We start from the raw sequence: 27,218 nt of genomic DNA, 5'->3' as shown, positions 1-27,218 counted from the left end.
TGACTTACCGTAAAATCCATTTCTCTGATGTTCATTGACGGACACAGCTCTTGGTATTCATAACCATTGGGTTATACTGCCCCCTACAGGACTAGGATGCAAGGCAGAAAAAAATTCTGGCTACACCCATGGGCAGTCCAGGGGGAATACTCCTCCTCTCTTCTATAGCCACTCAGTTTTCTAACAAGCAGTGTCAGGAGAATAATAACTCCACAGAGGGGTGGGTGCTGTGTCCGTCAATGCACATCAGAGAAAAATGGATTTTTGTAAAATCTTACCGTAAAATCCTTTTCTCTTAGCTCATTGACAGACGTAGTCCTCGGTGATACAGCACCTTCGGGTTATGTTGCCTCCACAGGAGTAGGACTAGACAGGAAATTAAAAATGCTCTGGCCACACCCCAGGGGCAGTCCCCGAGGGTATATCCTCTCTCTCTCCGCCACAGCAAATCAGTTATGTCACAAAAGCAGTGCTTAGAGAATTTAACCCAACCCAACTCAAAAACAGAGGGGCGGGTACTACGTCTGTCAATGAGCTAAGAGAAAAGGATTTTACGGTAAGATTTTACAAAAATCAATTTTTCTCTATCGCTCATTGACAGACGTAGTCCTCGGTGATACAGCACCTTCGGGAAGTCCCAGAGCAGTATCACAAATGAGGGGTGGGAAAATGGAAATCAAATCCAAATCTAGAAGGCCCAACCGGTGCCAACTAGAAGTTTACAATGCTCATCCTTAATGATGAGACTCAACAAAAAAATTTTCAAACAGAAAAAACCCTCGAGGTAGACCACCGGTCTCCTCAAATTGCGGCCTGCAAAACCTTGCGACCAAATGAGGCATCCGCCGATGCCATCACATCAATTTTATAAAATTTTGTAAAGGTATGTACCGACGACCAGGTGGCCGCTTTACATACCTGGACCACTGACGCCTGATGGCGAAAGGCCCAGGAAGTACTGAGCGCTCGAGTGAAGTGCGCCCTAACAGGGAATGGAGGATTCCGACCCTTAATAGAATAAGCCTGTACCACCGTCTGACTGATCCATGTAGATATGGTCGCGGCAGACACAGGCAACCCCCTTCAAGGGCTATCCGTGATCACAAAAAGTGAGTCCGTCTTACGAAAACCACTTTAGGAAGGAAGGATGGATTCGGAAGAAGAACCACCTTATCCCTATGAACCACCAGATCTGGGGAACGACAGGATAATGCGGCCAGTTCTGACACCCTGCGTACAGAAGTAATGGCCACCAAGAAGGCCACCTTCTGGGAATGTAAGCAAGGGAATCTCCCTAATATCTTCAAAGAGAAGTTTCTGAAGAACCGACCACACTAAATTAAGATACCAGGCGGTAAGGGTGCGCACACTGGCGGAGCCAGATGTCGCACCCCCTGGATGAAATTCCGCACCAAGAAATGATTAGCCAAAGGTTTCTTGAAAGAAGATTGCTAACGCCGAAAACCTGACCCTTGATCGTGCTCAAGGATAGTTTCTGCTCAACCCCTTGTTGCAGACAGACCAAAATTCGGGTCACCGAATAGGTCTGTGGGGGAAATCCAATAGATTCACACCATGCAATATAAGACTTCCATGTGCTGGAAGTCACTTTCCTTGCTTTAACTGGAGGTAGGAATAACTGAAGCTGACACTCCCTTGTCCTTCAGTACCTGGGTCTCAATGGCCAGGCCATTAAACCAGCGACTGTAAAGCAAGATGGAAGATCGGTCCCTGAGACCGCAAATCCTCCCTGAGAGGAAGTCTCCAAGGAGCGTCCGCGACTACCCTCGCCAAGTCGGCGTACCAGGCTCGACGAGGTCAATCCGGAATTTCCAGAATAACTGGAATTCCCTCCACCTCTATCCTGCGAAGAAGTTCCCGCAGCAACTTGAGAGGATGGAAGGCATGCCGTAGCTGATACTGCCCCCACGGTGCGATCAGCGTTTCTGCTGCGTCCGCTAGAGCAGTGGTTCTCAAATCCGGTCCTCGGGACCCACCAACAGGCCAGGTTTGCAAGATAACTAAATTACATCACAGGTGATCTCATTTGCTTCTCAGTGATTGCAGTATTCTAGTCTGCATCCCCCAAGGTAATACTTAAAATCCGGCCTGTTAGTGGGTCCCGAGGACCGGACCCGAGAACCACCGCGCCAGAGGATCGTGGCGCGAGCTACAAACCTCCGCACCTTCCTGTTAGGCCAAGGTGCCAACAGATCCACATCCGGGATGTCCCAATGAAGGGACAGCTAGGGAAAAACCTCTGGATGAAGAGGCCATATGCGATTGGATCTGAATCGGGCTGCTCTAGAGCTGCTCGATCCAGTAAATCAGACAAAATCTGATCGCTCTCAGTTCCGATACCCTTATTGGTAATCTGGATACTATCGGAAGAAATGACTTCCCCTGGTTGAGCATCGGAGACTTCCTGGTCCGCTCGCTCAACCGGATCCGATTGTCCAGGGAATCGGAATTCTGATTCCATTAAAAAAGAATCTCCTTCAGGAGAATTCGGGTATGAGACTGGGTATACGGTACTGCCTCTAAGAAGGCCACCATCAGTCCCAGCCAATTGACGGACAGCAACATCCGAATCGTTGACTGAACCTTCTGGAGTTTCCCAGCAAGGAGAAACTCTCTTGCCCAGGATGTATCCAACCTTAGGCCCAGATAGTTCAGTCTCCTGGTGGGAACCAGGGATGATCTTTGGGAAAGCGAAAAAACGCTGATGTCCTGCGATGATGGGGATATAAAGATAGGCATCCTATATGTCTATGGACGCCAGGAAATCTCTTTGATGCAGGGAGGCCACCACTGTACGGATGGACTCTATTTCTTCCCAAGTCCAGATTTGGACGCACCTTGCCCTCTTTCCTGGGCATTGTGAATAGGTTCGAATAGAACCCCTGAAACCGTTCAATGTTAGAAGGGAAGAATCGCACCGGTGGAAGTGATCGAAACTCGATCCTGTGTCCTCCAGAAACCGGTGAAGACATCCCCCCCCCCACCCCAGAGATGGGTAGGGGCGCATCAGGCTATATACTTCAGGCTTGGCTGAGCCGGACTCTTTGTTTACCCGACCAGCGCCCTTTGAAACCCCTCTAAAGGGGCTTTGGAGGGTTTCGCCTTATCGCCCGCCCTCGCGGAACGAACAACTCTATATGAGCAGAAAAGGAAGGTCCTTGTTAGTTACGAGGTCTTTTTATCCTAACAGTCTGTGGCAAGACAGCAGGTGGTACCGTCTATCCTATAAAGAGGAATTCCTCAAACGGATAGCACCTAGCCATGCGTTTGGAAATAACAGGGGTTCGTTTCAAAACGACCCCATTTGGGTAAAGGAAAATCCTTCGCCCTTTTGGTAGGCTAACCAGTACCAAAAAGGAATCTCAGTCTCAGCTACCTCTGCCGGGGTAACCTCAAGACTAAAGGTTTCCCGGACGGACACAACTAGTGCATCCACCACTCTTGTGCTATGGCGGAGGCAGAAACGTGCTCCTCACTGCTGAGGAGATATTACCTGAGACAACAGCCCCCTAAGAGGGACCTGCAACTGCATTGACCAGTTCCGAATCCGTATCTGAAGTATCTGATAAACAATAGGGGTAGGCGGGGGTCGCTACTTGACCCCCGTCCCTGACAGGCCACCTCCACCCGGGATACCAAAGACTCCAAAACTGCCAATAATGCATTAAAAACAAGTGGGGTACTGGAGGGTCCTGCGGCCACCTTGAGGGGATACCTATGCGGCAGGGTCAATGATTATACAAGACACTTGCCAGCGACAAAAAATGACAAAGTAAAAAAAAAAAAAAACTTTTTTTTTTTTTTTTTTTTTGTGTCCCCCAGTCGCAACAGCGCCCCTCAGTGTTACCTGCCTTTTTGGACCCCACAGAGAGAGAGACAGACCCCAAGGCTCATCCCTGATGCACAGAAGTTTTCATCAGCTTGCTCAGTGCTTGTCTTGTTACAGACAGGAAGTCTTTGGCCCTATTTCCTGGGTAAAAGAGGCGGCTCCGCCCCTTAACACGCCTGCCGGCTCCTCCCCCTGGCTCCATGAGGTGTTTGAGTCACCTCAAACATGGCCGCCCCCATGCTGGAGACACGAGGCTACACCAAAATGGCGGCCTCGTGCGATCTACCAGACAATGGCGGCCGCCTGCACAGAATAGCGGCATGTCTGCAGAAGGATCTCGGCCTCGCAACCCTTCACCCTCATGGTGGTCAGCATGGTCGGCGGTACCGGACCCTGGCGGGCCGTATGCGGTCCGTGGCCGTCGGGAGGCATCTGCTTAGCTGGAGGAATGATCTGGAATGCAGTATACATGTATAGACATCGCCCTGTGGCTAATTGCAGGTAGGATACCTTATACTATCACAGTAAAGTTCTAGTACTGCCACTGACTACAATCATTTACACATTTTTACAATTAGATTGTCAGCTCCCAAACCAAGCCTCCTGGCTTCTTGTACACAAAAATCACACTCAATTAGGGGGATCTGTGACATGTTATAGGATAGAGGGGAACCCATCCTTACCATTACAGAGAGGGGCCCGCGTTCACCACAAGACCCGTCAGGGGGAAAGGGGGAACATACTACTCACCATACTGGAACCAGGCGGGCGCCAACTCCTGACAGTACCCCTCTCCACCGAGGTAGGAGGGCTGTCGACCAATACGGGTGCCGTGACTCATGGTCTTTGGCGTTTCAGCGAGACGTTTAACTCGCAGGGTCAGTCCCCGTCCAGTGGGACTATGTCGCGGCCGACCCAGCGCGGAGCTATGGCCTGCACGCGCTCGTAGGCTGAACTGGGGTGACCACTGGATCTCAACATCCCGCCCGTCGCCCAGTTCAGCTTTCTTGCTTGAAGATCTCACAGGAACACTGGAGAAAAAAAAACTGTCTTCTAAGAAAAAAATCCTGCCAGGACCGAAGATCCCAGCAAGGTATCTAGGTCCTTACTCCTGACTAGACAGAAAAAAACTGATTTGCTGTGGCGGAGAGAGAGAGGATATACCCTCGGGGACTGCCCCTGGGGTGTGGCCAGAGCATTTTTCATTTCCTGTCTAGTCCTACTCCTGTGGAGGCAACATAACCCGAAGGTGCTGTATCACCGAGGACTACGTCTGTCAATGAGCGATAGAGAAATGGATTTTACAGTAAGTCAAAAATCCAATTTTCCCTTTTGTTCATTGACGGACACAGCTCCTGGTATTTATAACCATTGGGATGTCCCAAAGCAGTGTTAAACGTAAAGGGTGAGAAGAAAAGGGAAAGGAGGAACCCGACTCTTGATGGAATAGGCCTGAACCACCATCTGTCTGATCCATCTGGAAATGGTCGCAGAGGAAGCAGACAACCCTTTTCGAGGACTATCCGTGAGCACAAATAGAGAGTCTGACTTCCTGAAAGACTTCGTAGCTGCCAGGTACACCCAAATTGCCTGGACCACATCCAAGGCATGAAAGGCAAATTCCTTCAGATAATTTAGGCCTGGGACACAAGGAAGGCAACACAATGTCTACATTCAAATGAAAATCAGAGACAACCTTTGGGAGAAATGACGAACAGGGGCGAAGAACCACCTTATCTCTTTGAATCACCACTAAAAAGGCCACCTTCTGGGACAGCGTAAGCAGGGGAATCTCCCCAATATTTTCAAAAGGAGGCTTCTGCAGAGCTGAAAGCACCAAATTAAGATCCAAAGGGGGCAATGGAGCCCGCACTGGAGGAACCAAATGGCAGACACCGTGAAGAAAGGTATGCACCAGGGAGTGTGTGGCTAAAGGCCATTGAAAGAAGACCACCAAAGCCGACCCCTGGCCCTCGATGGTACTCAAGGCCAATTTCTGTTCAACCCCCCGTTAAAGGAAGGTTAAGATCTGAGCCACCGAGAAGGAGCGAGGAGGAACCCCAAGAGACTCACACCACGCAATGTACGTCTTCCATGTACGATGGTAGATCTCCCTAGAAGTAGATTTCCTAGCTTTTAACAGGTTATGAATTACTAACTCAGATAAACCCCTATCCTTCAGCACCTGACGTTTAACAGCCAAACCCTTGGGATAGAAGATCCTTCTTGAGAAGAAGTTTCCAAGGAATGTCGGTGACCGGCTGCACCAAATCGGCATACCAAGCCCAGCAAGGCCAGTCCGGAGCCACTAAGATGACCGGAATCCCTTCTGCCTTGATCCTGCGTAGAAGTCTGGGCAGAAGCTTGAGCGGAGGGAAAGCGTAAATCAGCTGATACTGCCCCCATGGGATCATCAGCGCATTTGTGGAGTCTGCCAGAGGATCCCTTGACCGAGCTACAAACCTCTGCACCTAACTGTTGAGCTGAGACGCCAACAGATCCACCTCGGGGGGTGCCCCACCAAAGACACATCTGATGAAACACCTACAGATGAAGGGACCACTCCCCGTGGTTCAACGCCTGCTGACTGGGAAAATCCGCCTGCCAAATTTCCACCAAGGGGAATGTGTACGGCGGAGAGGACTTGAACGAACCGTTCTGCCCACCTTAGAATGCCAGCTACCTCCAGAGCCACCAGGACACTTCTGTCAGGCCCAGATAGTCCAGCTCCATGAATAGAACCAGAGCAGACTTCTGAAAGTTCAGAATCCAGCCGGACTCTTGCAGTGTTCGTATTGTGATCTCCAGGTTGTACACCAGAGCAGAGGAGACTCCGCTCACAGAAGGAGATCATCCAAGTAGCCCAGTACCATGATCCCCTCATTGGTGGACCAAGGCTAGTACCGGAGCTAACACTTTTGTGAAGACCCGAGAAGCAGAGGCGAGACCAAAGGGTAACGCCACAAACTGACAATGCTCCTCTCCCACAGAAAAGTGGAGAAAACATTGGTGACTGGCACATATTGGAATGTAAAGGAAGGCATCCTTGATATTGATAGAGGCAAGGAAATCCCCCTGACGCACGGATGTCACCACCAATTTGAACTGTCCGTTCTGGGTGAGGGCGCCCCTTCAGGCCGCATTGTTATGGGCAGCGGACCCGGACTGGCCGGACTTCTGCTTACCTGCCCATGTTTTTTTCTGGGAGCCTTGTCCCTTGAAGGGCTTGCCCTTATAGTGCGACCGAAAGGCACAAAAGGACCCCTGAGAGGGTCTAAACAAAGTATTCTTCTTACCGCGAACAAACTTAGCCTTGTTAGTCTGGGGCAAAAGAGTGCTCTTACCCCCAGAAATACCCTTTATCAGAGTATCCAAAGATTCGCCAAAAAGGCGAGAGCCCGCGTAGGGCAAATTAGCTAAAGTCATGCGAGAAGATTGGTCAACAGACCAACATTTCAGCCAGATCAGGCGACGGTTCAACACCGCCACACTCTGCAGACGTGCAGCCAAAGGGACCATATCCAGGTCCGCATCACACAAATACTTGACACCCTGATGAATCTGATCCACCATAGCCAAGGTTGACGGCGAAGCAGAGTCAGTCACCAGGGTGCGCCTGAGCACCTGCGTCCAATCCGCAATAGCCTGGGCTGCCATAATGGAAGCAAAAATAGGCTTCAGCATAGAGCCCGCAACCGTATAAGAATGACGGGCCAGAGACTCCAGTCTCCTGTCCGTCGGGTCCCCGGAACACCGGGGTATCCTCAGCAGGGATCGCAGTGGATTTATTCAAAATGGCCACCGCATGATCCACCTGAGGCGGTACACACCAACGCTCATCAGTAGCTGGTGTAAAAGGATAACGCAGCTTGAACCTACTCGGCACAGCAAAAGGCTTCTTTATGTTGCGCCATTGCTCATCAACAGCGCGCTGAAATTCCGTAGAGCAAGGAAAAACCTGCGACATTGTGCGTTTCCTTTGCGTCCCGTACGAGGACATCAAAACAGGAGGACATGGTTCATCCTCCAAATGCAGCGTTTGCTTGATAGAAGCAACCAACTCATCCATGAGTGCAAGCTCTTCAGACGAGCCAGGGGGAGAATTATCAACCCCTTCCACCTCAGCCTCCCCTTCAGACCCCGCAAGGTCTAGAGATGAGCGAGACCCTGAGAAGGGCACTCCAGCCATAGCATCCCCATCGCCCTCTGAATCAGAGGAAATTGACACTCTGGGCCTTTTTGTGGATCGATCAGCCACCAGCATCTGCACCTGAGCAGCTAGGTTAGCCACAATAGTAGCCAGATCAGCCCCCTCGGGGGAAGCAGCAGCCCCTTGGCCCCCTACCAAGGAGGGGGGAAACTTGCTTTCCTGAGAATCCATGCCCCAGTAACTTAGGAAAAAAAGGAGTACTGCCCCTTTAAGGTCGCGGCGAGCGTAGCCCACCGCACTCACAGAATACACTGACCCCCACAAGGATAGGAATACAAGGCAAGGAATACAGGAATATGGAAAGGTAAAACCTGGAGGGATCACACAGGCTGCTGCACCGATCGCTGTCCCAGAGGAAAAGGAAGTGATGCAAGACTGACCGCCCTTATGAAGCCTATGGAAAGGCTACACAAACATGGCCGCTGGCTGAGGCTCCATAGGCAGATACAGAAACAGCGCTGACATGAGGCCGGATCGATCGCCGCCAAAATGGCGGCGCTTGGCGCCAAAAACGCCGCTCTTTTCACACAGGACCGGCCACCATAGCTCGCTGCAAAAAAATGGCGGACCGCAGCAGCGGTCGCCGCACAGTATGCTCCAAAAACGTTGCACAAGCATGTCACACACAGCATGTCTCACAGAACTCTCAGCCTGTTACACAGAGCAGAGCCCCCCCCCCCCTCTTCAGCCCACAGAAAGGCAGCTATGACTGACAGGGAGCTCAAAGGTTTTTCACAGACATGCAGGGTCCCACAGTCCCAGACTGACACCCAAAACAGACAGGTCCCCACACAGAATACACTTACCATCCGGATGGCGTGGGGAACCTGCACAAGCGATCAAACCGCTGCACTAAGGACAGGGAGAGTCGCAGCCAGGACACAGTGGAACTGCGGTGCAAAACCGCAAATGGCGTCCGGTGAGGTAGCCACCTCACTGCAGCATCCCTGCAGCGAACAGGGATGGGTCGTTCACAAATGCCAGGGAAACCTGAGCTGAACGCTCAATGGCAGGCTGGGAAGCCACTGGCCCTGAACCCCGGGTACCCAGGGAGGCCAGCCCGAGACCCAGCTCCGCATGATCATCTTCATCCGAAGAACTAAACTAATGCTGAAAAATAACAGCTAAGTAAAGAAGAGAAAATACATGAAATAAAATCAAAAAGAGAGAACAGAGGCTGAGACTGAAATCCCAGCACAGGTTAAGCCTGCTAACTCCTGAGCTAGACAAATGAAACTGAGGTAGGAATGCAGGAAGCAGGAGGGTATTGACTGAGGGGACCACCCCCTAGGGGTGGGGTATGCTAAAAGCTTTGATATTAACATATTCTGTTGCCTAGCTACTCCTACGGAGCAAAGGTCAATAACCCCATTGTGACGAATATGAAGAGGCGGCGACTGTCGGAGGACGTAAGAGAAAAAACTTCTTATGAGCTGAGGAGGGCCCACGTCTATGATGAGGTTCCTTGCCCTTAGTAGCCAGCGGAAAAAAGTACTCTTCCCCCCTGAGAGACCTTTAATGATGGCATCCAGAGTAGCTCCAAACAGGCAATCTCCTTGGAAAGGAAGATCAGTCAAGGCCTTTTTTGAAGCCTGATCCGAAGACAGACCAGCACTTGAACGAAAGGACACGCCATGGTTGCCTTGTTAAATCTGGAAACTGGAGGGTCCAGTAACGGCAGCACAATCCACTTCTTAAGAAGGAACTCCTCATAGGGGTAATGCCTAGTAAAGCGCTTAGGGACCCCACGGGGACACTTTGATCGTCTACACTCTTTAGCGACAATTCTGTCAAAATAGACAGGGAAAAAAACATTTTTGCCACGCTGGATGGCTTTTGAGTGCCAAAGGGTACCTGCGCCTCCGTCGCAGCTTTAGCTGCATCCTCAATCTTCAGGGTCTCAAGCGCATCCCCTTACCAGGAGCAGAGGTAAGGGGTAAGTGGTAAGGGGATAATAAATTGCCTATCTTTACAGTTGTGTGGCTCTGGTACTGGGTTGGGAAAAAGCTATCCACAGGGTCCAAATTTTTAGGAAATTCTCATGGATATCGAGTTTTAATAGCTTCTGAATACTTGGCCAATGGTCACAAGGACAAATGGAGAGAGTGCAGCTCTCTAGTGAGAACAAAGCAATAAATACCTGAAAAAAGTTTAACCTGTCCTTATCCAAAATGAACATAAAACGTTTTTAATAGACATACACTATAAAAATTAGTATTCAAAATATATAACCCTTTGTGTCACATGTATAAGAGTAGAAGTCTCTCACACACTTACCATCTGCCTTGCATGTGTAATTATGCTTGACGAAGTTCTTTGCACAGGTGCACATGTAGGAGCCTTTGGTGTTGTTGCAGATCTGAGTGCAAGTGCCAAATGCCAAACACTCATTGAGATCTATAAGAAAGAGGAGAACAATGATGGCATGGAGATTGAAAGTGAGCAATTTGAACACTGGTTCCCTGAATGTAACCAAGGGAAAAAAAACTAAAGCTATAAATATTGTCTACTTGCATGTTAACATAATAAAAAGCATACTAAAAATCTACAGATGAGAAGTTTTTTTTTTAAAAAGTCACAAGGTGCTTTTTCATGCGATTCCTGAATTTTGTTAATTTTACTCATGTTTGTCCCTTGCAGCGTAATTTAGAACCGTTATTGTGAACATACAGCAAATTGTTCTAGTTAGGCAATCCTTGGAATTGTTTCCAATGTGTTGAAGGTATTTGTTTACAAAGTAACTGTAGATCTGTTTGTTTCATTTCTATAGCTGGGAAGATACTGGAGAGTTTAATAAAAGACCATATAGATGAGTTCTCACTGGAAAAAAAAATATATGGAAAAGACAGAATGGATTCATGACAGAAGTGGTCAGACAAGTCTGATTTCTTTTCATGAGGAGGTAAGTAAAACCTCAGACAAAAGTAGTGGCTGAGGACGTAATATACTTGGATTTTGACACAGTTCCCCACACACGGCTAATGTGTAAGGTAAAGTCCACAGGCTTGGAAAAAATCAGTTTGTAAATGGATAGAAAACCGTCTCAACTACCAAATTCAGAAAGTAGTGGTTAATGATTCTTACTCTGAATGGTCTAAGGCAGGAGTGTCCAAACTATGGCCCTCCAGCTGTTCAGGAACTACAATTCCCATCATGCCTAGTTATGTCTGTGAATGTCAGAGATTTACAATGCCTCATGGGACGTGTAGTTCCACACCCCTGGTCTAAATCAGTGGTGTACCCCAAGATTCAGAGTTGAGACCCTTACTTTTTAATACATTTATAAATAATATAGGGTCTGGGATTAAAAGTACAGTTTCAGTCTTTGCAGCTGACCCCAAGCTTTTCAGTGGAATAACGTTCTTACAGCATGTCTCCAACTTACAAGCCGACCTCAATGCACTGTTTAATTGGGCGTCTTTGTGGCAAATTAGGTTTAATATTGATAAATGTAAAGTTATGTACTTGGGGGCTAAGAATATGCATGCATCATAAAGCATGCAATGCCAAGCTGCAGTTTCCAAAGCGAGCAAAACCATTTCTTGTATTGAGAGGTATGGACTCTTTTTCCCCTATACAAATCATTAGTAAGACCTCATCTAGAATACGCAGTTCTGTTTTAGGCACCAGTTCATAAAAAGGATATTAGGTAACTGGAGAAAGTGCAGAGAAGAGCAACCAAACTGATAAGAGGCATGGAGGAGCTCAGCTATGAGGAAAAATTAGAAGAACTGAATTTATTCTCTCTTGAGAAGAGGAGATTAACCACTTAGCGACCAGCCACGTTGACCTACGCGGCTGACTTTAAGTGGTTGCACCGGGTAATGCCTCTAGCTAGAAACATCACCCCGGTACCGTTTTTTAGAGCTAGCGGTCAGCTTTCCGGCGGTAACTACCGATGCGGCCGTTACCCCAGCAAGCGGGAGGGGATGCCCCGCCATCCCGCGGCTCTGCCCGGGTCTCTCGTCCCACCGGGAGACCCGAGCAACCAGCCGGCGCGTCTGCTAACTGGTTGGAGTCCCAATCAAAGCTGGATGCAGCTTCGATTGGGTCTCCGATGACGTAACCCGGAGGCGGCGTCCATGACGTCACATCCGGGTTACTCGGCTGCTAACGGCACCGGGTTTAAAAAGTGAATTTATTCAAAAATGCAGTTTTCGGCGTTTTGAATACATGGAAGTGTAGTGGAGGGGTCTAGGGTCTATTAGACCCCCAATCTCTCCATAAAGAGTACCTGTCACTGCCTATTGCTGTCACAAGGGATGTTTACATTGCTTGTAACAGCAATAAATGTGATCAGATTTTTTTTTTTTTTAAAAACCTGTGCTAAAAATTAAAATAAATAAAATAAATAGGAAAAAAAATTTTTAGCCGTCCCTGTCGCCGTGAGCTCGCGCAGGAAATAAAACGTATACGGAAGTCGCGCCCGCAAATAAAATTGCTGTTCAAACCACACATGTGAGGTATCGCCACGATTGCCAGAGCGAGAGCAATCATTTAAAAAAAAGAGATACACTCTAACTCTTAACTGGTAACCATTAAAAATGTTTAAAGTGTTGCCTGTGGAGATTTTTATTGACCGTAGTTTGTCGCCATTCCGCGGGTGTGCACAATTGTAAATCGTAACATTTGGGTATCTATTTACTCGGCGTGACATTATCTTTCACAATGTACAAAACAAATGGGCTAACTTTATGGTTTATTGTTTTAAATGCAGTGAAATGTAATTTTTCCAAAAAATGGCATTTGAAAGACCGCTGCCCAAATACCAAATGACAAAAAATATTGCAATGACCACCATTTTATTCTCCAGAGTCTTTGCTAAAAAAAAAAAAAATATATATATATATATATATATATATATATATATATATATAATGTTTGGGGGTTCTAAGTAGTTTTCTAGTAAAAAATACTGATTTTAACTTGTGAACAAAATGTGTCAAAAATGGGCTTGGTCCTTAAGTAGTTAAGAGGGATATGGTAACCATATATAAATACATACGGGGTCCGTATAGTGAACTTGGTGTTGAGTTATTCACTCAACCTCCTTAGCGGTATTCCCGAGTGTGGCTCGGGGAGGAATTTCAGTGCCATTAGCGGTACCGCCAGGGAGCATCACTGGATCCTGGAAGAGGTAACTTACCTTGTCCCCGGATCCCACGATGTGTTCCTGCAGCATACGGCGGCCGGATCTTCTGCCTGATGCTCTGTGCCCCGGCTTCCGTCTCCTGCAAGCGTCACGTGGAAGGGGGTGTGGAAGCGGTGGCAAATTTGAAAAGTAAAACACACTGATGTATTGTAATCCTATTGGATTACATTACTAAATAAAATAAATAAATAAATTGACATTAGTTTGCCCCCCAGTGCCCTTGCCTGCAGTTTTACTGTAATATATATATATATATATATATTTATATACATACACATACATACACATATATATTATATATATATATATACACACACACTTTAACTTTTTTATAGTTATTTATTATATTATAATTTATGATTTTGTGTTTCAAACCTTATCATACCCCAGATGTTATAAAGAATGCACAGTAAAAAAAATCATATGTAAATAGTTGGTTTGGGCTGCTCATCCTTAAGAATCGCATGCAAAATAATGGTACCGCTTTCAGCACCTAAAATCGGAAACAATCATACCGCCAGGGAGGTTAAAGGTCATCACAGAGGACAAGGGGGCGCTCTTTACGTATGGAGAAAGGTTTCTTCACAGTAAAAGCTGTGAAAATGTGGAATAGACTCCCTCAAGACCTGTTTCTGGCCAGCTCAGTAGAATGCTTTTAAGCCTTTCAGGACTGCCCACTGCATATATACTGCAGCAAGGCGGCCCGGGTGAGCAAAATCACGTACATGTACTTGATTTTGTGCAGATGATGCAGGGGGCGCGCGCGTGCCACTCTTGCTGTGATGGGACACAGCGGAAGCTAACCAGTGGGTCCGGCGCCTGCGATGGCCACCAGGACCCACTTATCATTCGGAAATGTAAACAAGGAAGACTGCTGCTGTCAGGGAGTAAAAGAGAGATCTAGTGTTTCAGCGGAGCTGAAACACAGATCTCTCTTTTCCTCTAGTCTAGTGGATTCACTCCCCCCCCAAAGTTAGTAGGCACTCCCTATGGAGCACACTTAACCCCTTGATCGTGGTGTTAACCCCTTTCCTGCCAGTGTCTTTTATACAGTAATAGTGCATTTTTGTTAGCACTGATCACTGTATTGGTGTCACTGGTCCCCAAAAAGTGTCACTAATGCCTCGTTTCCACTGAGCGGAACGGTTCGGGTCGGTACAGTTTGGAAGGGTTAGAATGGTCCGGTCTATTCAGTTGAGCGTTTCCACTGCAAGTCGGGCCACCAGGGACCATGCGGGGTTTACACCAAATGAGGTGTTTGTTTTGCTCTTATATTTGACATGAGCATTGATGGTTTCCTGTCCGCCAATCAGTGGACTCTATCGTGTGACGCCAGTAGCTCTGCCCTAACCGTACCGTACCATTTCCTATGGCCCTACATCTGAAGGAGGACCAGGAATGGTGCGGTTTGGTTCGGTTGTATGGGCCACTTTCATAATAAAAACACTCAAATTAGCGTACCGTACCGAACCGACCCGAACCGATCCGCTCAGTGGAAACGAGGCATTAGTGTCAGATGTGTCCACCGCAATGTCGCAGTCCCGTTTAAAATCGCTGATAATCGCCACCATTACTAGTAAAAACAATAAAAAGTCCATAAATGTATCCAATAGTGTGTAGACGCTATAACTTTTGCGCAAACCAATCTATATATGCTTTTTAGGATTTTTTTACCAAAAATATTTAGCAGAATACATATTGGCCTAATCTAAACAATAAATGTGGAAGCAAAAAATTACTGCGCTAACTAATGAGTGAACAAGCAGCTGACACCAATCACTAGACAAAAATAGTGACAAATAAACAATTTTTTTCATCAATTTAGGCCAATATGCAACGAATAGAAAAAATGAGCAGCGCTAGTGATGATTATGTATTAACAAATAATACATGAGAGTCCAAACATAAAAGTCCATCAAAAAAATCCCAAGTGGATGATTATGATGAAATAAATCCAGGAAAAAATATATTTGAGCTCTGGAGTGTCCATATTCGTTGCTGATCCATGTGGAAATCTTTGAGGTCGGTGAATCCAGCTGGGACATTCTTCAAACATCCCCATTAGCCTGTTTGACCCTTATGCTATATGGTATCTGGGTCCCATCCATCTGGTGAGCGCAATTCACTTTATCTTCACTGGTGTTGGGATTTGCTGCACATTAAGATCACAATATATTTTTTCCTGGATTTATTTCATCATAATCATCCACTTGGGATTTTTTTGATGGACTTTTATGTTTGGACTCTCATGTATTATTTGTTTATACATATTCATCACTAGCGCTGCACATTTTTTCTATTCGTTACATATTGGCCTAAATTGATGAAAAAAATAGTTTTACATTTTTTTATTGGGTATGTTTTACAGAAAGTAAAAAATATTGTTTTTTTTTTTTTTTCAAAATTGTGGTTCTTTTTTTGTTTATAGCACAAAAAAAAAAAAACGCACAGGTGATCAAAACCAACAAATGAAAGCTCTACTTGTAAAAAAAGACATCAATTTTATTTGTATACAGCATCGCACAACAGCACAATTGACAGTTAAAGCAACGCAGTGCTGTATCGCAAAAAATGGCCTGGCCAGGAAGGGGGTAAAACCTTCCAGAGCTGAGGTAGTTAAAAAAGGCCTGGATTCTTTCCTAAATGTACATAGTATAACTGGGTACTAACATTTATAAGTGAAGTTGATCCAGTGAATAACTGGATTTTTGTACTTACCATAAAAATCCTTTTCTCTGAAGTTCATTGACAGACGCAGCTACATATCTTCTTAGACCATTGGGTTATGCTCCTCCAATAAGGGAATAGGCACTAGGCAGTAAAAAGCTTTACCACGCCTATAAGGCTGTCCCTGGAGGCATAACCCCCACACACTCTGCTACAGCAGTCAGTTTAGAAGACAAAAAAACCCTATTCACTCAAAAGTAGAGGGGCGGGTTCTGTGTCTGTCGATGAACTTCAGAGAAAAGGATTTTAAGGTAGATACAAAAATCCAGTTTTCTCTATCGTTTATCGATAGACGCAGCTCCATATCTTCCTAAACTATTGGGATGTCCCAAAGCAGTATTTTCATGAGGGGTGGGAAGATAACGCAAAGAAGAACGTAACTTCCTAAGGGCTAAACGTAGCCAACCAGGTAATATGGAGCACAACCAGGAAAAAACCCTCAAAGAGAACTAAACAGGATTCTCTTTAAACAGCAGCCTGCAAAAACGTGCGGCCAAAAGAAGCATCTGAGGATGCCAACAAATCAATTTTGTAGAATTTTGTGAACATATGCACAGATGACCAAGTTGCCGCCTCACACACTTGCATCACTGAGGCCTAATTGCGAAAAGCCCACGAGGCTCTCAGTGCTCTAGTAGAATGTGCTTTCACTGGGAAAGAAGAAACATGACCCTTCAGTGAATAAGCCTGAACCACTGTCTGCCTGATCCATCTGGAAATTGTCACAGCAGAAGCACCCAATCCTTTTCGAGGCCCCTCAGTAAGGACAAAAAGAGCATCTGATTTTCTAAGAGACTCAGTGGCCCCCAGGTAAACCCTGATCGCCCGAACCACATCCAAAGAATGCAAGGCAATTTCCTTTGGATGCTTGGGCTTGGGACAGAGTGAAGGCAGCACAATGTCTTCATTCAAATGAAAATCAGAAACCACATTAGTAAGAAAAGACTGATTTGGTCAAAGTACCACTTTATCTCTATGGACCACCAAATAAGGGGAGTGGCAAGACAACTCCACCAATTCAGATACTCTGCGTGCAGAAGTGATAGCCACCGAAAAGGCAACCTTCTGAGACAATGAAAACAGAGCAATCTCCCGAATGTTCTCAAAATGAGGCTTTCGAAGAACAGATAGTACCAAAATCAGCTCCCATGGAGGCAGCAGAGATCGTCTCGGGGGAGCCAAGTGGCGGACCCCCTGAATAAAAGTGCTAATCAGGACATGCGTAGCTAAAGGGCATTGGAAATATACAGCCAAAGCCGAAACTGTGCCTTTGATCGTGCCCAAAGCCAACCAGTGTTCAACCCCTTTCTGCAGCAAGGCCAAAACCTTAGCAACCGAAAATGAGGGTGCACCTTCAGCGATTCACACCATGAAATGTATGATTTCCACGTACGATGATAGATCTTCCTGGAAGTCAACTTCCTAGCCTTCAACAGTGTAGGAATCAGAAAGACCTCTATCCTTCAACACCTGGCTTTCAACAGCCATGCCGTTAAAGCCAGCGACTGTAAAGCAGGATGGAAGATCGAACCTGAAGACAGCAGATCTTCCATGAGAGGAAGTCTCCAAGGAGCATCGCCGACCAACCTTACTAGGTCTGCGTACCAAGACCGGTGAGGCTAGTCTGGAGCCACCAGAATGACCAGAATCCCTTCCACCTCTACCCTGAGTAGAAACCTCAGCAGGAGTTTCGGCGGAGGGAACGCATAGAGCCAATACTGACCCCAATGAGCCACCAGTGTGTCTGTGGTGTCGGCTAGATGATCTCGAGACCTGGCTACGAACCTCTGCATCTTCTTGTTGAGACAAGACGCAAACAGATCTACCTCAGGAGTCCCCCACCGAACACACAGGTGATGAAACACTTCTGGATGTAGGGACCATTCCCCTTGATCCAACACCTGACGACTCAGGAAATCCGCTTGCCAGTTGTCTACACCTGGGATGTGCACAGCAGAGAGGGCCGGAACAAACTTTTCCGTCCAGGCCAAAATCTCGGCCACCTCCCTGGTGCCAAGACACTCTTGGTGCCCCCTTGGTGATTGATGTAAGCCACAGTCGTTGCGTTGTCCGATTGAATCCGAATTGGACAATCGTGCAGACGAGTCGTCCAGTGGCTCAGACAAAACTTTATTGCTCGGAGCTCCAGAACATTTATCGGCAGTATGGACTCTTCTACTATCCAGGTTCCCTGGGCCCAGAACTTCCCCAGTATCCCGCCCCAGCCCGACAGGCTGGCGTCCGTGGTCACCACCGTCCAAAACAATGGGAGGAAGGACTTGCCCTGGCACAGTGCTGGAGAATGGAACCACCATAACAGAGCAGATCTCGTGTTGTGGCTCAACCGAATCAAAGTGTCCAAGGACTTTAGATCCTTGTTCCATTTCACAAGAATCTCTCTTTGGAATGGTCTGGTATGGAACTGAGCAAACAGAACCGCTTTGAAGCTTGACACCATCTGACCCAAGGCCCGCATGCAAGTTCGCAGAGAAGACAGATTGTTTTCCAACAACAACTGGATCGCCCTCTGCAACTTCTGCAGCTTGTCCATGGTAAGAAAGACCCTCGCCAAAGCTGAATCCAGAGTCAGGCCCAGATAATCCAGTGTCAAAGAAGGTATCAGGGCGGATTTCTTGAAATTAATGTTCCGATACTTCTGTAGGGAGCTGACAGTGATCGCCGCAAATTGATAATGCTCTTTTGCTATGATAAAACGAAGAAACTGCTGGTGTCCATAGGGATGTGTAGATGTGCATCCTTGATATCTATGGAAGCCAAGAAGTCTCCCTGGTGTAGTGACACCACCACCGTGCAAATGGATTTCAAATGAAACCTCTGAACCCGCACGAAGCAGTTCAGAGTCTTGAGATCCAGAATTGGACGCAAATTGCCCTCTTTCCGAGGCATAGTAAAAAGGTTTGAATAAAACCTTTTTACTATGTTCCTGAGAGGGAACTGGCACAATCACCACTTGGGACAGCAGATCTTGTGCCACCTCTCTTAGATCCCTTAAACCAGTGGTTCTCATTTCCTGTCCTCAGGACCCCCTAACAGGTCGTATTTTAAGTATTACCTTGGGGAGATGCAGACCAGAATACTGCAATCACTGAGCAGCAAATGATATCACTTGTGATGTACTTCAGTTATCTTGCAAACCTGGCCTGTTAGTGGATCCTGAGGACAGGAGTTGAGAACCACTGCCTTAACCGATCTGGAGACAGGTGCAGATTGGACAGGAAGAACCCGTCCGATGGATTCGACTGGAATTCGAACTTGTACCCTGATCGGATCAGTTTGTGAACCCATTTGTCCTAAATCAAGGAAGTCAAAGGTTCCGGAAAGAAGCGATTCAAGTAGATGAGGATTTGTCTGCAGATCCGGACTGGCCGGTATTTGATTTACCTTACCATGGCTTCTTGTAACTCTCAGAAGACCTGAACGGCTTTCCTTTGTCTTGCGACCTGGAGGTACAAAAAAGCCGCTTATGAGCAGTAAAGGAAGGCCCCCGTCGCTGACGTGGCGCCTTGCCCTTTGAGGATTGAGGAAGAAGAGTAGTCTTCCCACCCGTAAGACCTTTGATCAACTCCTCCAAAGAGGATCCAAACAACCTCTCCCCCAGAAAGGGAAGATCCGTCAAAACCTTTTTAGAAGTCTGGTCCGCAATCCCCACTGCCGACACTCTGGCAACTAGGGGAGCCGCATCCAGAGACGCATCACACATGAACACCAAGGCTGGAGCCATCTAGTTCATTAGTTCCAGCACTGCTGGGGGGAGCTGCTCAGCTTCCAAGTTACCTTTTAGTAACTTCAGACATTCAGTAACCCTCTGTGACACCATAACATTTACAAATATTTGTTTTAAAATGGAACCAGCTAGCACGTGGAGATGGTGGGATGGAGACTCCACCCATCTATCCACAGGGTCCGCAAAGGTCAGGGATTCTTCCACCAGAACCACAGTAGCCTTATTTAGCCTGGAAATGCATCTTCAAAGGGATAATGGTGTTTAAAGCGCTTAGGCACCACTAACATGTGCTTGATGCGCTGTCATTGTTCATTGACAATATCGTCAAAAAGTTCCGGACAAGGAACACCTTGCCCGATTTACGGGAGCCAAAAGATACATGTGAACCCGACGCTGTAGATTCACCAGCCAATTTTAAAGTTTCCCGCACTGAAACTAAAAGTGCTTCCACCAATGCGCGTTCCCGCGCAGCTGCTGACAAGGACAGGTCCTCTTCACCATCAGAATGCGATGACACCGACCCCTCGGAGTGGGGTGCGTCTGCAGCGGCCATATCTGCCTCAGAATCTGAGGACACCGAGGGAGGTGAAGGCAGAGGGCATTTACAGCTAGCAACACTTTTACATACAAAATCCACCTTTGACACCAGGCTTTCCAAGACTGCTGTAAGCGCAGACATGGGATGTGACCCAGAAGGTTCTGCAGCCACTCTTAGGGGGTCTGTAGGTGAAATAGTACCCTGGGACTCCATTTTCACCAAAAATGAGAATAGTGCAATGTCGCTTTAAAAAGCGCTAAATTGCAATTCTACCGCTAACCGCGTGGTATACCTAGTCCCAATCCAATACAATCTGATAGCAGAGTGGGTGAGAAAACCCACAGGGGACCCCAGAAAAACATTACCAGACCGCTCTGGAGACTGCCAGCACGCTCTGTGAAAATGAAAGTAAAAAAGTTCCTTCACAGAAAATGACAAGCACAGCTTGTCACAGCTAGATTTTTACTGTTGCATGCCATTCGCCTGCCCAGTAATTGCAGACTTTAAGAAAATGGCCGCCCCATGCATTCCTATGGGGACTAATAAAAAATGGCTGCCCATGTATTCTAATGGGGAAAATAAAACATGAATCCACAGCAAAATGGCGACCCCCACGGCGCACCATGCGGTCTCCCAGACCCCCTGAGGGGTTCCCAGACAAGTGGCATCAGACAGTCCCTAAGAAGTGACCCCCCCCCCAGAACAAGCCCCCCCCACAGAGAAACACCGCCGCAGCCTTGATTTTTGCACCCTCTGGAGGTAGGATCTGCTGTGGGTAGGTGAAAATGCTTGGAGGGGTTAGGCCTAACATCCCAGAGGCCAGGGGAACCAAGGGAGCCCCGAGGGTCTGACTATCCAAGGGAGGGGCCCACGTCCACCCAGAGACCTCCAGGGGAATGGGGGGACCGAATTACTCACCATACCACGGTACCAGGTGGGCACCACTCCAAACAGTCCACCTCCCACCCAGGGTGGGGGTGCTGCCAGCCAGGGGGTACGCTGCGACTCAGGGCATTTGAGGTCAATCGCGCCCCAGCGAGACTCATCCACTCCTAGGCTCATCCCCATCCATCAGGGCTCTGTCGTGGCAAGGCCTAGTTCTGGACTTTAACCTGCTCACACTCGCTGGCCAGGCTGGGAGACCATAAGGATCTAAAATATCCAGTATGAAACCACAGCTGGCTGTTGCTTGTAGTTCTCCAGGAACTCTAACTAGTGAAAAAAAAAAAAATCACAACATAAAAACTTTCCAGATTAACAGCTAAGACCGAAGAAGTCCCAGCAGGGAACTAGGTCCTATTCCTAAACTAGGCAGACACAAACTGACTGCTGTAGCAGAGTGTGTGGGGTTATGCCTTCAGGGACAACACCCAAAGGTGTGGTAAAGCTTTGCCTATTCCTGATTGGAGGAACAGAACACAACGGTCTAAGAAGATATGGAGCTGCGTCTGTCAATGAGCGATAGGGAAATCGAGGATTCCCCCCCCGCTAGAGCAAATTGGATAATGCTTTGCTGTTTTTTCTTGCCTTCCTGTGGATCAACTGTGGGTATAGAATTTTGTATATACTAGATAAGGTACACTGACTGGGGAGAGGCTTTTGTATATTTTGTATATAAGACTATGATTTTCTTTTCTTTTTATTGGTTGAACTAGATGGATTTGTGTCTTTTTTCAATCAGACTAAAGCTGGCTACACACTATACAACTTTTATACAATTTTCTTGTACAACTTTCCTTTAGTTTTACCAAAACCATATAATACAAGGTCAAGCCTAAACACACACATCAAATTGTATCTAATCAGGCAGACCCTTGCACGACATAGTTGAAGGTAAATCTAAAGGAAATTGAACAACAAAAGTTGTAGAATGTATATCCAGCATAACGATGTAACAAAGGATATACTTTGCACCACCTTTGGTATGTCTTTCCAATGGTGCTTTTTCATAAAGAATAAGTATATCTACAAGTGTCTGAGCAAGGACCTTCATGGCAGGATTGCCAGGTACTTCATTAAAGTGATTGTAAAGTCTGTTATTTTTTTCTATAAAAATAACAAATGTGTTATACTTACCTGCTCTGTGCAGTGGTTTTGCAGAGCAGCCCAGCCCAGATCCTCCTCTTCTGGGGTCCCTGGCCCCCTCTCCTGTTGAATTCCCTCACAGCAAGCAGCTTGCTATGGGGGTACCTGATCCGAGCCGCAGCTCCTTGTATCCATTCAGACATGGAGCCGCCTTTCTTCTCCGCCCCCTCTCTCTCTCTCCTCATTGGCTAACTGACTTTATAGTGAAAATGGCTTTGAAGTTATGTTAACTTGCACAGCTTATATGAGATGTTAGTGTTTGGGCTTATAAACAAGTAAAAATAGACCATCGCAGTAGGACGGACTAAATATAGTTGTTACCTCTGCAACCGTTCTCTCCTGGGATCTTCTCAAATCCTTCATTACATCTGCAGTACACTCTGGTTGAGGACTGGAAACAGTTCATCTCTTCTCCACAAATGGTGCTATTGGCATGACAGCCATAATGCCTAAAATCTGCAAAATTAAAGATCATACAGTAAATCTTGCATGGCAACTGATCAATTTCCTTCTCATAATGTAGTGCTTCCAAGTTTAGTATAATGAGTAAAATTTATTGAGTATGCAGCACAATTTCCTTATACAATAGGTGTCAGTTTGTCTGGACTCATTATTAAAGTGAACATCTGAGAGGAAGACAGAAATGGCAAACAGGGTAGAGCCATACACTGTTTGAATTTTGGCTGGCTTCTAATAAAGCAGCTGAAATTTGCTTGGTGGGTAGCCCTGTTGCCCACTCCCACTTGCTCATCCTGTGATTCTTCGCAAAATCAAGAGTCAGGTGGAAAATTGAAGGCTGAATAGCAGCTGCATCCAAACAGATGCAGTTACTGTTAAGGTGTTCTTATAGCCGTTGCTAGTGACTGTCTATATAAAACAGTCACAGAGGGAGATTCTGCAATCTGCGCTGTATAGCATGGGTGGAAGAATCTGTAACTGTATATGGCCAGCCTTTTAGTGCAGGAATAAAAATGTTTATAAGCAGTCTGCTATAGTATGCCTCAGGATAAAGTCCTATATCATTCACTGCCTCTAGGAAAACTGAGAAAATATGCACTTTTAGTGTGAAGGTGTGCTGTTAAAAGGTACAAAGTCCCACAGCCAAAGTATACGTTTTAATGCCTCAAACATGGTATATAATAATAAAATATTAAAATTAGGGGACCTTGAAAAGTTGGTACTTTTAGCGAAAAGTCAGGATTGTTTTTTTGCCATGGTAAATACTCAAGAGTGGAACCTGAATGATCTTTGTATATGGGTATATAAAGTGTTTCTTAATATTTATTGCCATGGGCTCTAGGTACACTGCTCACACAGAATTAAGCTTGCCTAGCACTTGCGAATGGAGAAATGATTTCCAGGATGGACATGAGTTGTAGTTGATATGACCCAGAAGCAGATCCATTTTGGCTGACAAACTGATTCTGTAGAAAGCGCAGGAGTTGTGTGTTTAGAGTAAAAAAAAGTGTACAGTTTGAACATTGGAAAAGTGGTCAATATTAGTGAACTTGCATCCAAACGAATGCCATGTTTGAGGTTTGGAATGTGTACTTTTTAGCTATTGCCTGAATACATACAGTACATAAATAATATGACCTACCCACCTTTAAGAGTGGTTAAGCGGTCTCCTTTGGCTTAGAACAACCTGAGCTCTTGCTCATGGTTGCTGTGAAATGACAACCACCTATCTATGGGACTAAACATGATGCAAAGGTTGTCCTGTGTTCTAGAGTCTATATTCCACCAGGGTTTGATGATCTTATCTACCACCAAGGTTAAAATGTTAAGAAAAATTCTAAAAAAACACTTTAGAGGATGCTTGCACATGCAGACACAATTAGACTAAAAAATATCTTCCTTGCAAAGGGCCCTCACAGGATCGGACTACCTAGACCTGCATGTTTATAGCATTATAGGAGGAAACAGAAAAACTTCTCTGTTGTTGCCTTAGCATGGTAAAAACAACAATGAATGGTTGGGACATACAATTAGTATGTGACCTGAGACTGCTTAAAGGGTTAGTTCATCTTTACCAAAAAACTGCCTATGCAGATTAAGGGTGTTTGTAGATAAAAACAAACGGCAGCTTTGACTGAATTTGGATAATGCCCTTGCCATAGGTGTAGGCCATTTGCATGGCCCAGCTGTTACTGTTCATCTCCATAATCACAGGAGTGAGCCCTAAAACTCTGAGCGCAGAGCTACTGCATCAAGGGAGAAAAAGCGCATGTCAGTGAGGCTGAATAAGAGAAAGAGCTCACTCTTGTGATGGTGAAGATGAACAAGAATAGCTAGGCCTCATTCAGCAATGTCCTAGCAGTTTGCAGGTCAGATTTCATGAGGTATATTATAAATGACCTATGCCTATAGCATGGGCATTATTCAATTTTGGTCAAAGCTTCACTTACTTACGTTACTTGCATAGCCAATATTTTGTTAAAGGTGAACTAGTCCTTTAACCCCTTCCCGCCGCCGCCTTCCAACAATTTAAGAAGTTTTAAATGCCGGGAGTTGGAGACAGGCACTCCCAATTGTGTGACCGCTTTGATTGGCTGTGACATGAACAGAAAGCTCCCAATCGTAAGTAGGTATCAGGAGCTTTCCAGTACCCTCTGGTAACTGTGATATGTGTAACATATGTGGTAATTGAGACACATATGTGGCCTCTCAGGGTTAAAGCCCACCAGCCGAGAGGCAACATATGTATGGCTGGTGGAGGTCAACCTGTACTCATACACATAGGGATCATTGCCCAATTCAGCTGAAATCTGCCAGACCATACCAAAATCACCTTAACTGGGTGACAATCATTTTATGTCTATACCTAATAAATCATCCCCAATTAGGATTTCCCAAATGTCAATTAAAATCCCATATTATGGCTATTATATAAAATGATCAAATGATCATTTTTTATGAGCAGAAATCATTTACCCTGAAAGTATTTTTTTTAGGATATGTGGAAAAAAATACTAAACAAAATCTAAATAAATAAGACTATACTACAAAATTGCAGTTTCATCGGTAGAATGTGTAATTCATAGAATCTGCAATTTATGGATTATACATTCATCCATAATTAAAGGACAGCTGTAAAACAGCAACAAACAGTGACCACTATCAGTAGGAATGGAAGAATTTGGATCTAATGTATATTCGCAGATTCACTGCAAACTAAAAAAAATTTCCCAAGCATTTACAAAGAAGTGTCAGTGCACCAGCCAATGCAGGTGAGGCACACTTACTGTGAAGACAGTTTTCTTCATCAGAGCCATCTCCACAATCATCAAACAGGTTACATCTGAAGTAGGAGTTGATGCATTTGCTGTTTGCACATTGGAATTCCTGTTTGTCTGGGTCACAGATCTTTGGTTTGTGCAAGTCTGAATTGTAATAAAAAAAATACAAGATTAGTGGCATGCAATGTCTGAAACTGTATAATACCATGGATTTATTAACACAAGATATGTTCATATCATGGATAGTTTTCTATAAAACAAGCGACATTTAAAGGATAATTCTACCAAATTTTGACAGACTGAATAACATGCTGGCTTCTCATCTCTCTTTGTGCTACTCCACTTTAAAATTAAACTGGAGGGTAAAATAATTAAAGGATGCGCTGCAAATAAATAAGAGCCAGTTCACACCACATGCAGTCCAGTGCGTTTTTTTTGTCTGCATCAAAACGCATGGAAAGGAGGTTATATGGTTTCCAATGGCATTGTTTTTACCAGTGCAGTTCCAGTGCGTTCCAGTTAAAAAAAAGTAGAACATGCTGCATTTTTCCTGCACTGGACTGTACTAGAACGTGGTAAAATGCATCACAAATGCACTGGAACGCACCAAAAATGCACTGAAACACACATTTAAGGTTAAGAAAAAAAGAGGAGGGAAAACGCTTTGGACTGCATCAAAAACGCACTGGAACGCATCAAAACACGCATGCAGAAAAGCATCTGGAAAGCATCCAGACTGTGTTTCTATGGTGTGAACTGGCCCTAAGTAATATCCTGCACTTTGTTTGGGAATACTCTTAGCAATGCACCACTCCTTTCCATGTAGCCATTGGCTCTTCATACATCTGATTAGAAGTTAATGCCCAACGACAAAGAGAGGGAAGATGTCAAACCAGATCACATTAAATAGTAGACAGTCTAATGTGGACAATGACCAAAAAACTATTTCAGGCTTTTTATAAGTGCCAAGGGCAACAATGTGCTTCAAAATTAAAGCAATCAAGCATCCTTTAGCTTATATGGGTTTGGTTTGCGGCAACACTACATGTCTCTGGAAAGCAGTACTTCCCACTCACCACAATTTTCTTCATCTGTTCCATCTCCACAATTATCAGTCCCATCACAGACACGTGATGTGCTCAGACACACACGGTCATTTCTGCAGCGGAACTGTCTGTACGGTGGACAGGGGAACTTCACTGGTGCAGACATCAACAAAAAACAGAGCAGATTGTTAAGAACAATAAACAGAATGACAATAATATTTTAAATCTAATAACTAATCAGGAAAAAGGAATTCTAAATTTTATTTTTTTAAATAAATCTATTAAGCCCATATAGTGCATTGTATTTGCATTGTCATGCACTGCATGTCAAGGCAACCATCAGATGGCAGATGCTTGGTAGCACTAGCTGTATTGTTTTGGCATACTCCATTTGCACTCTCACATTTCTGGGTACTGCAGACTGTTCAACACTAGTAAATACTCACAACAATCCTCTGGTCTCTCATCTGAATTGTCTCCACAGTCATCTTCTCCATCACATTTCCAAGCCAATGGTTTGCAGAGTGTGTTGTTACATTGAAACTCATCTAGAGGGCAGGTTCGGACTACTGCACAGATGCAAACACAATAAGTATCACAACCAGAGCTGTAAAACCTTTAACCTT

The 27,218-nt window shown here is 45.7% G+C and overlaps 1 protein-coding gene across 2 annotated transcripts in view; it reads right to left on the bottom strand.

Moving 5' to 3' along the window:
- LRP1 (LDL receptor related protein 1) overlaps window positions 1–27,218 on the bottom strand; it is a 555,292-nt gene that overhangs the window by 46,432 nt on the left and 481,642 nt on the right. Inside the window, exons 71-75 of one of the 2 annotated variants that reach the window (XM_082246010.1) lie at window positions 27,039–27,161; window positions 26,623–26,745; window positions 25,553–25,690; window positions 22,629–22,763; window positions 10,338–10,457 (exon numbers count right to left, since the gene is read on the bottom strand). In XM_082246010.1, the coding sequence (XP_082102136.1) occupies window positions 10,338–10,457; window positions 22,629–22,763; window positions 25,553–25,690; window positions 26,623–26,745; window positions 27,039–27,161 (639 nt within the window). The remainder of the gene's footprint in view (window positions 1–10,337; window positions 10,458–22,628; window positions 22,764–25,552; window positions 25,691–26,622; window positions 26,746–27,038; window positions 27,162–27,218) is intronic. The other variant, XM_082246011.1, reaches the window with a different exon arrangement.

The sequence above is a fragment of the Pelophylax lessonae genome, assembly GCF_965119305.1.
Source record: "Pelophylax lessonae genome assembly, chromosome: 2".
Lineage (NCBI taxonomy): Eukaryota > Metazoa > Chordata > Amphibia > Anura > Ranidae > Pelophylax > Pelophylax lessonae.
This window is presented reverse-complemented; position numbering and strand designations above follow the sequence as displayed.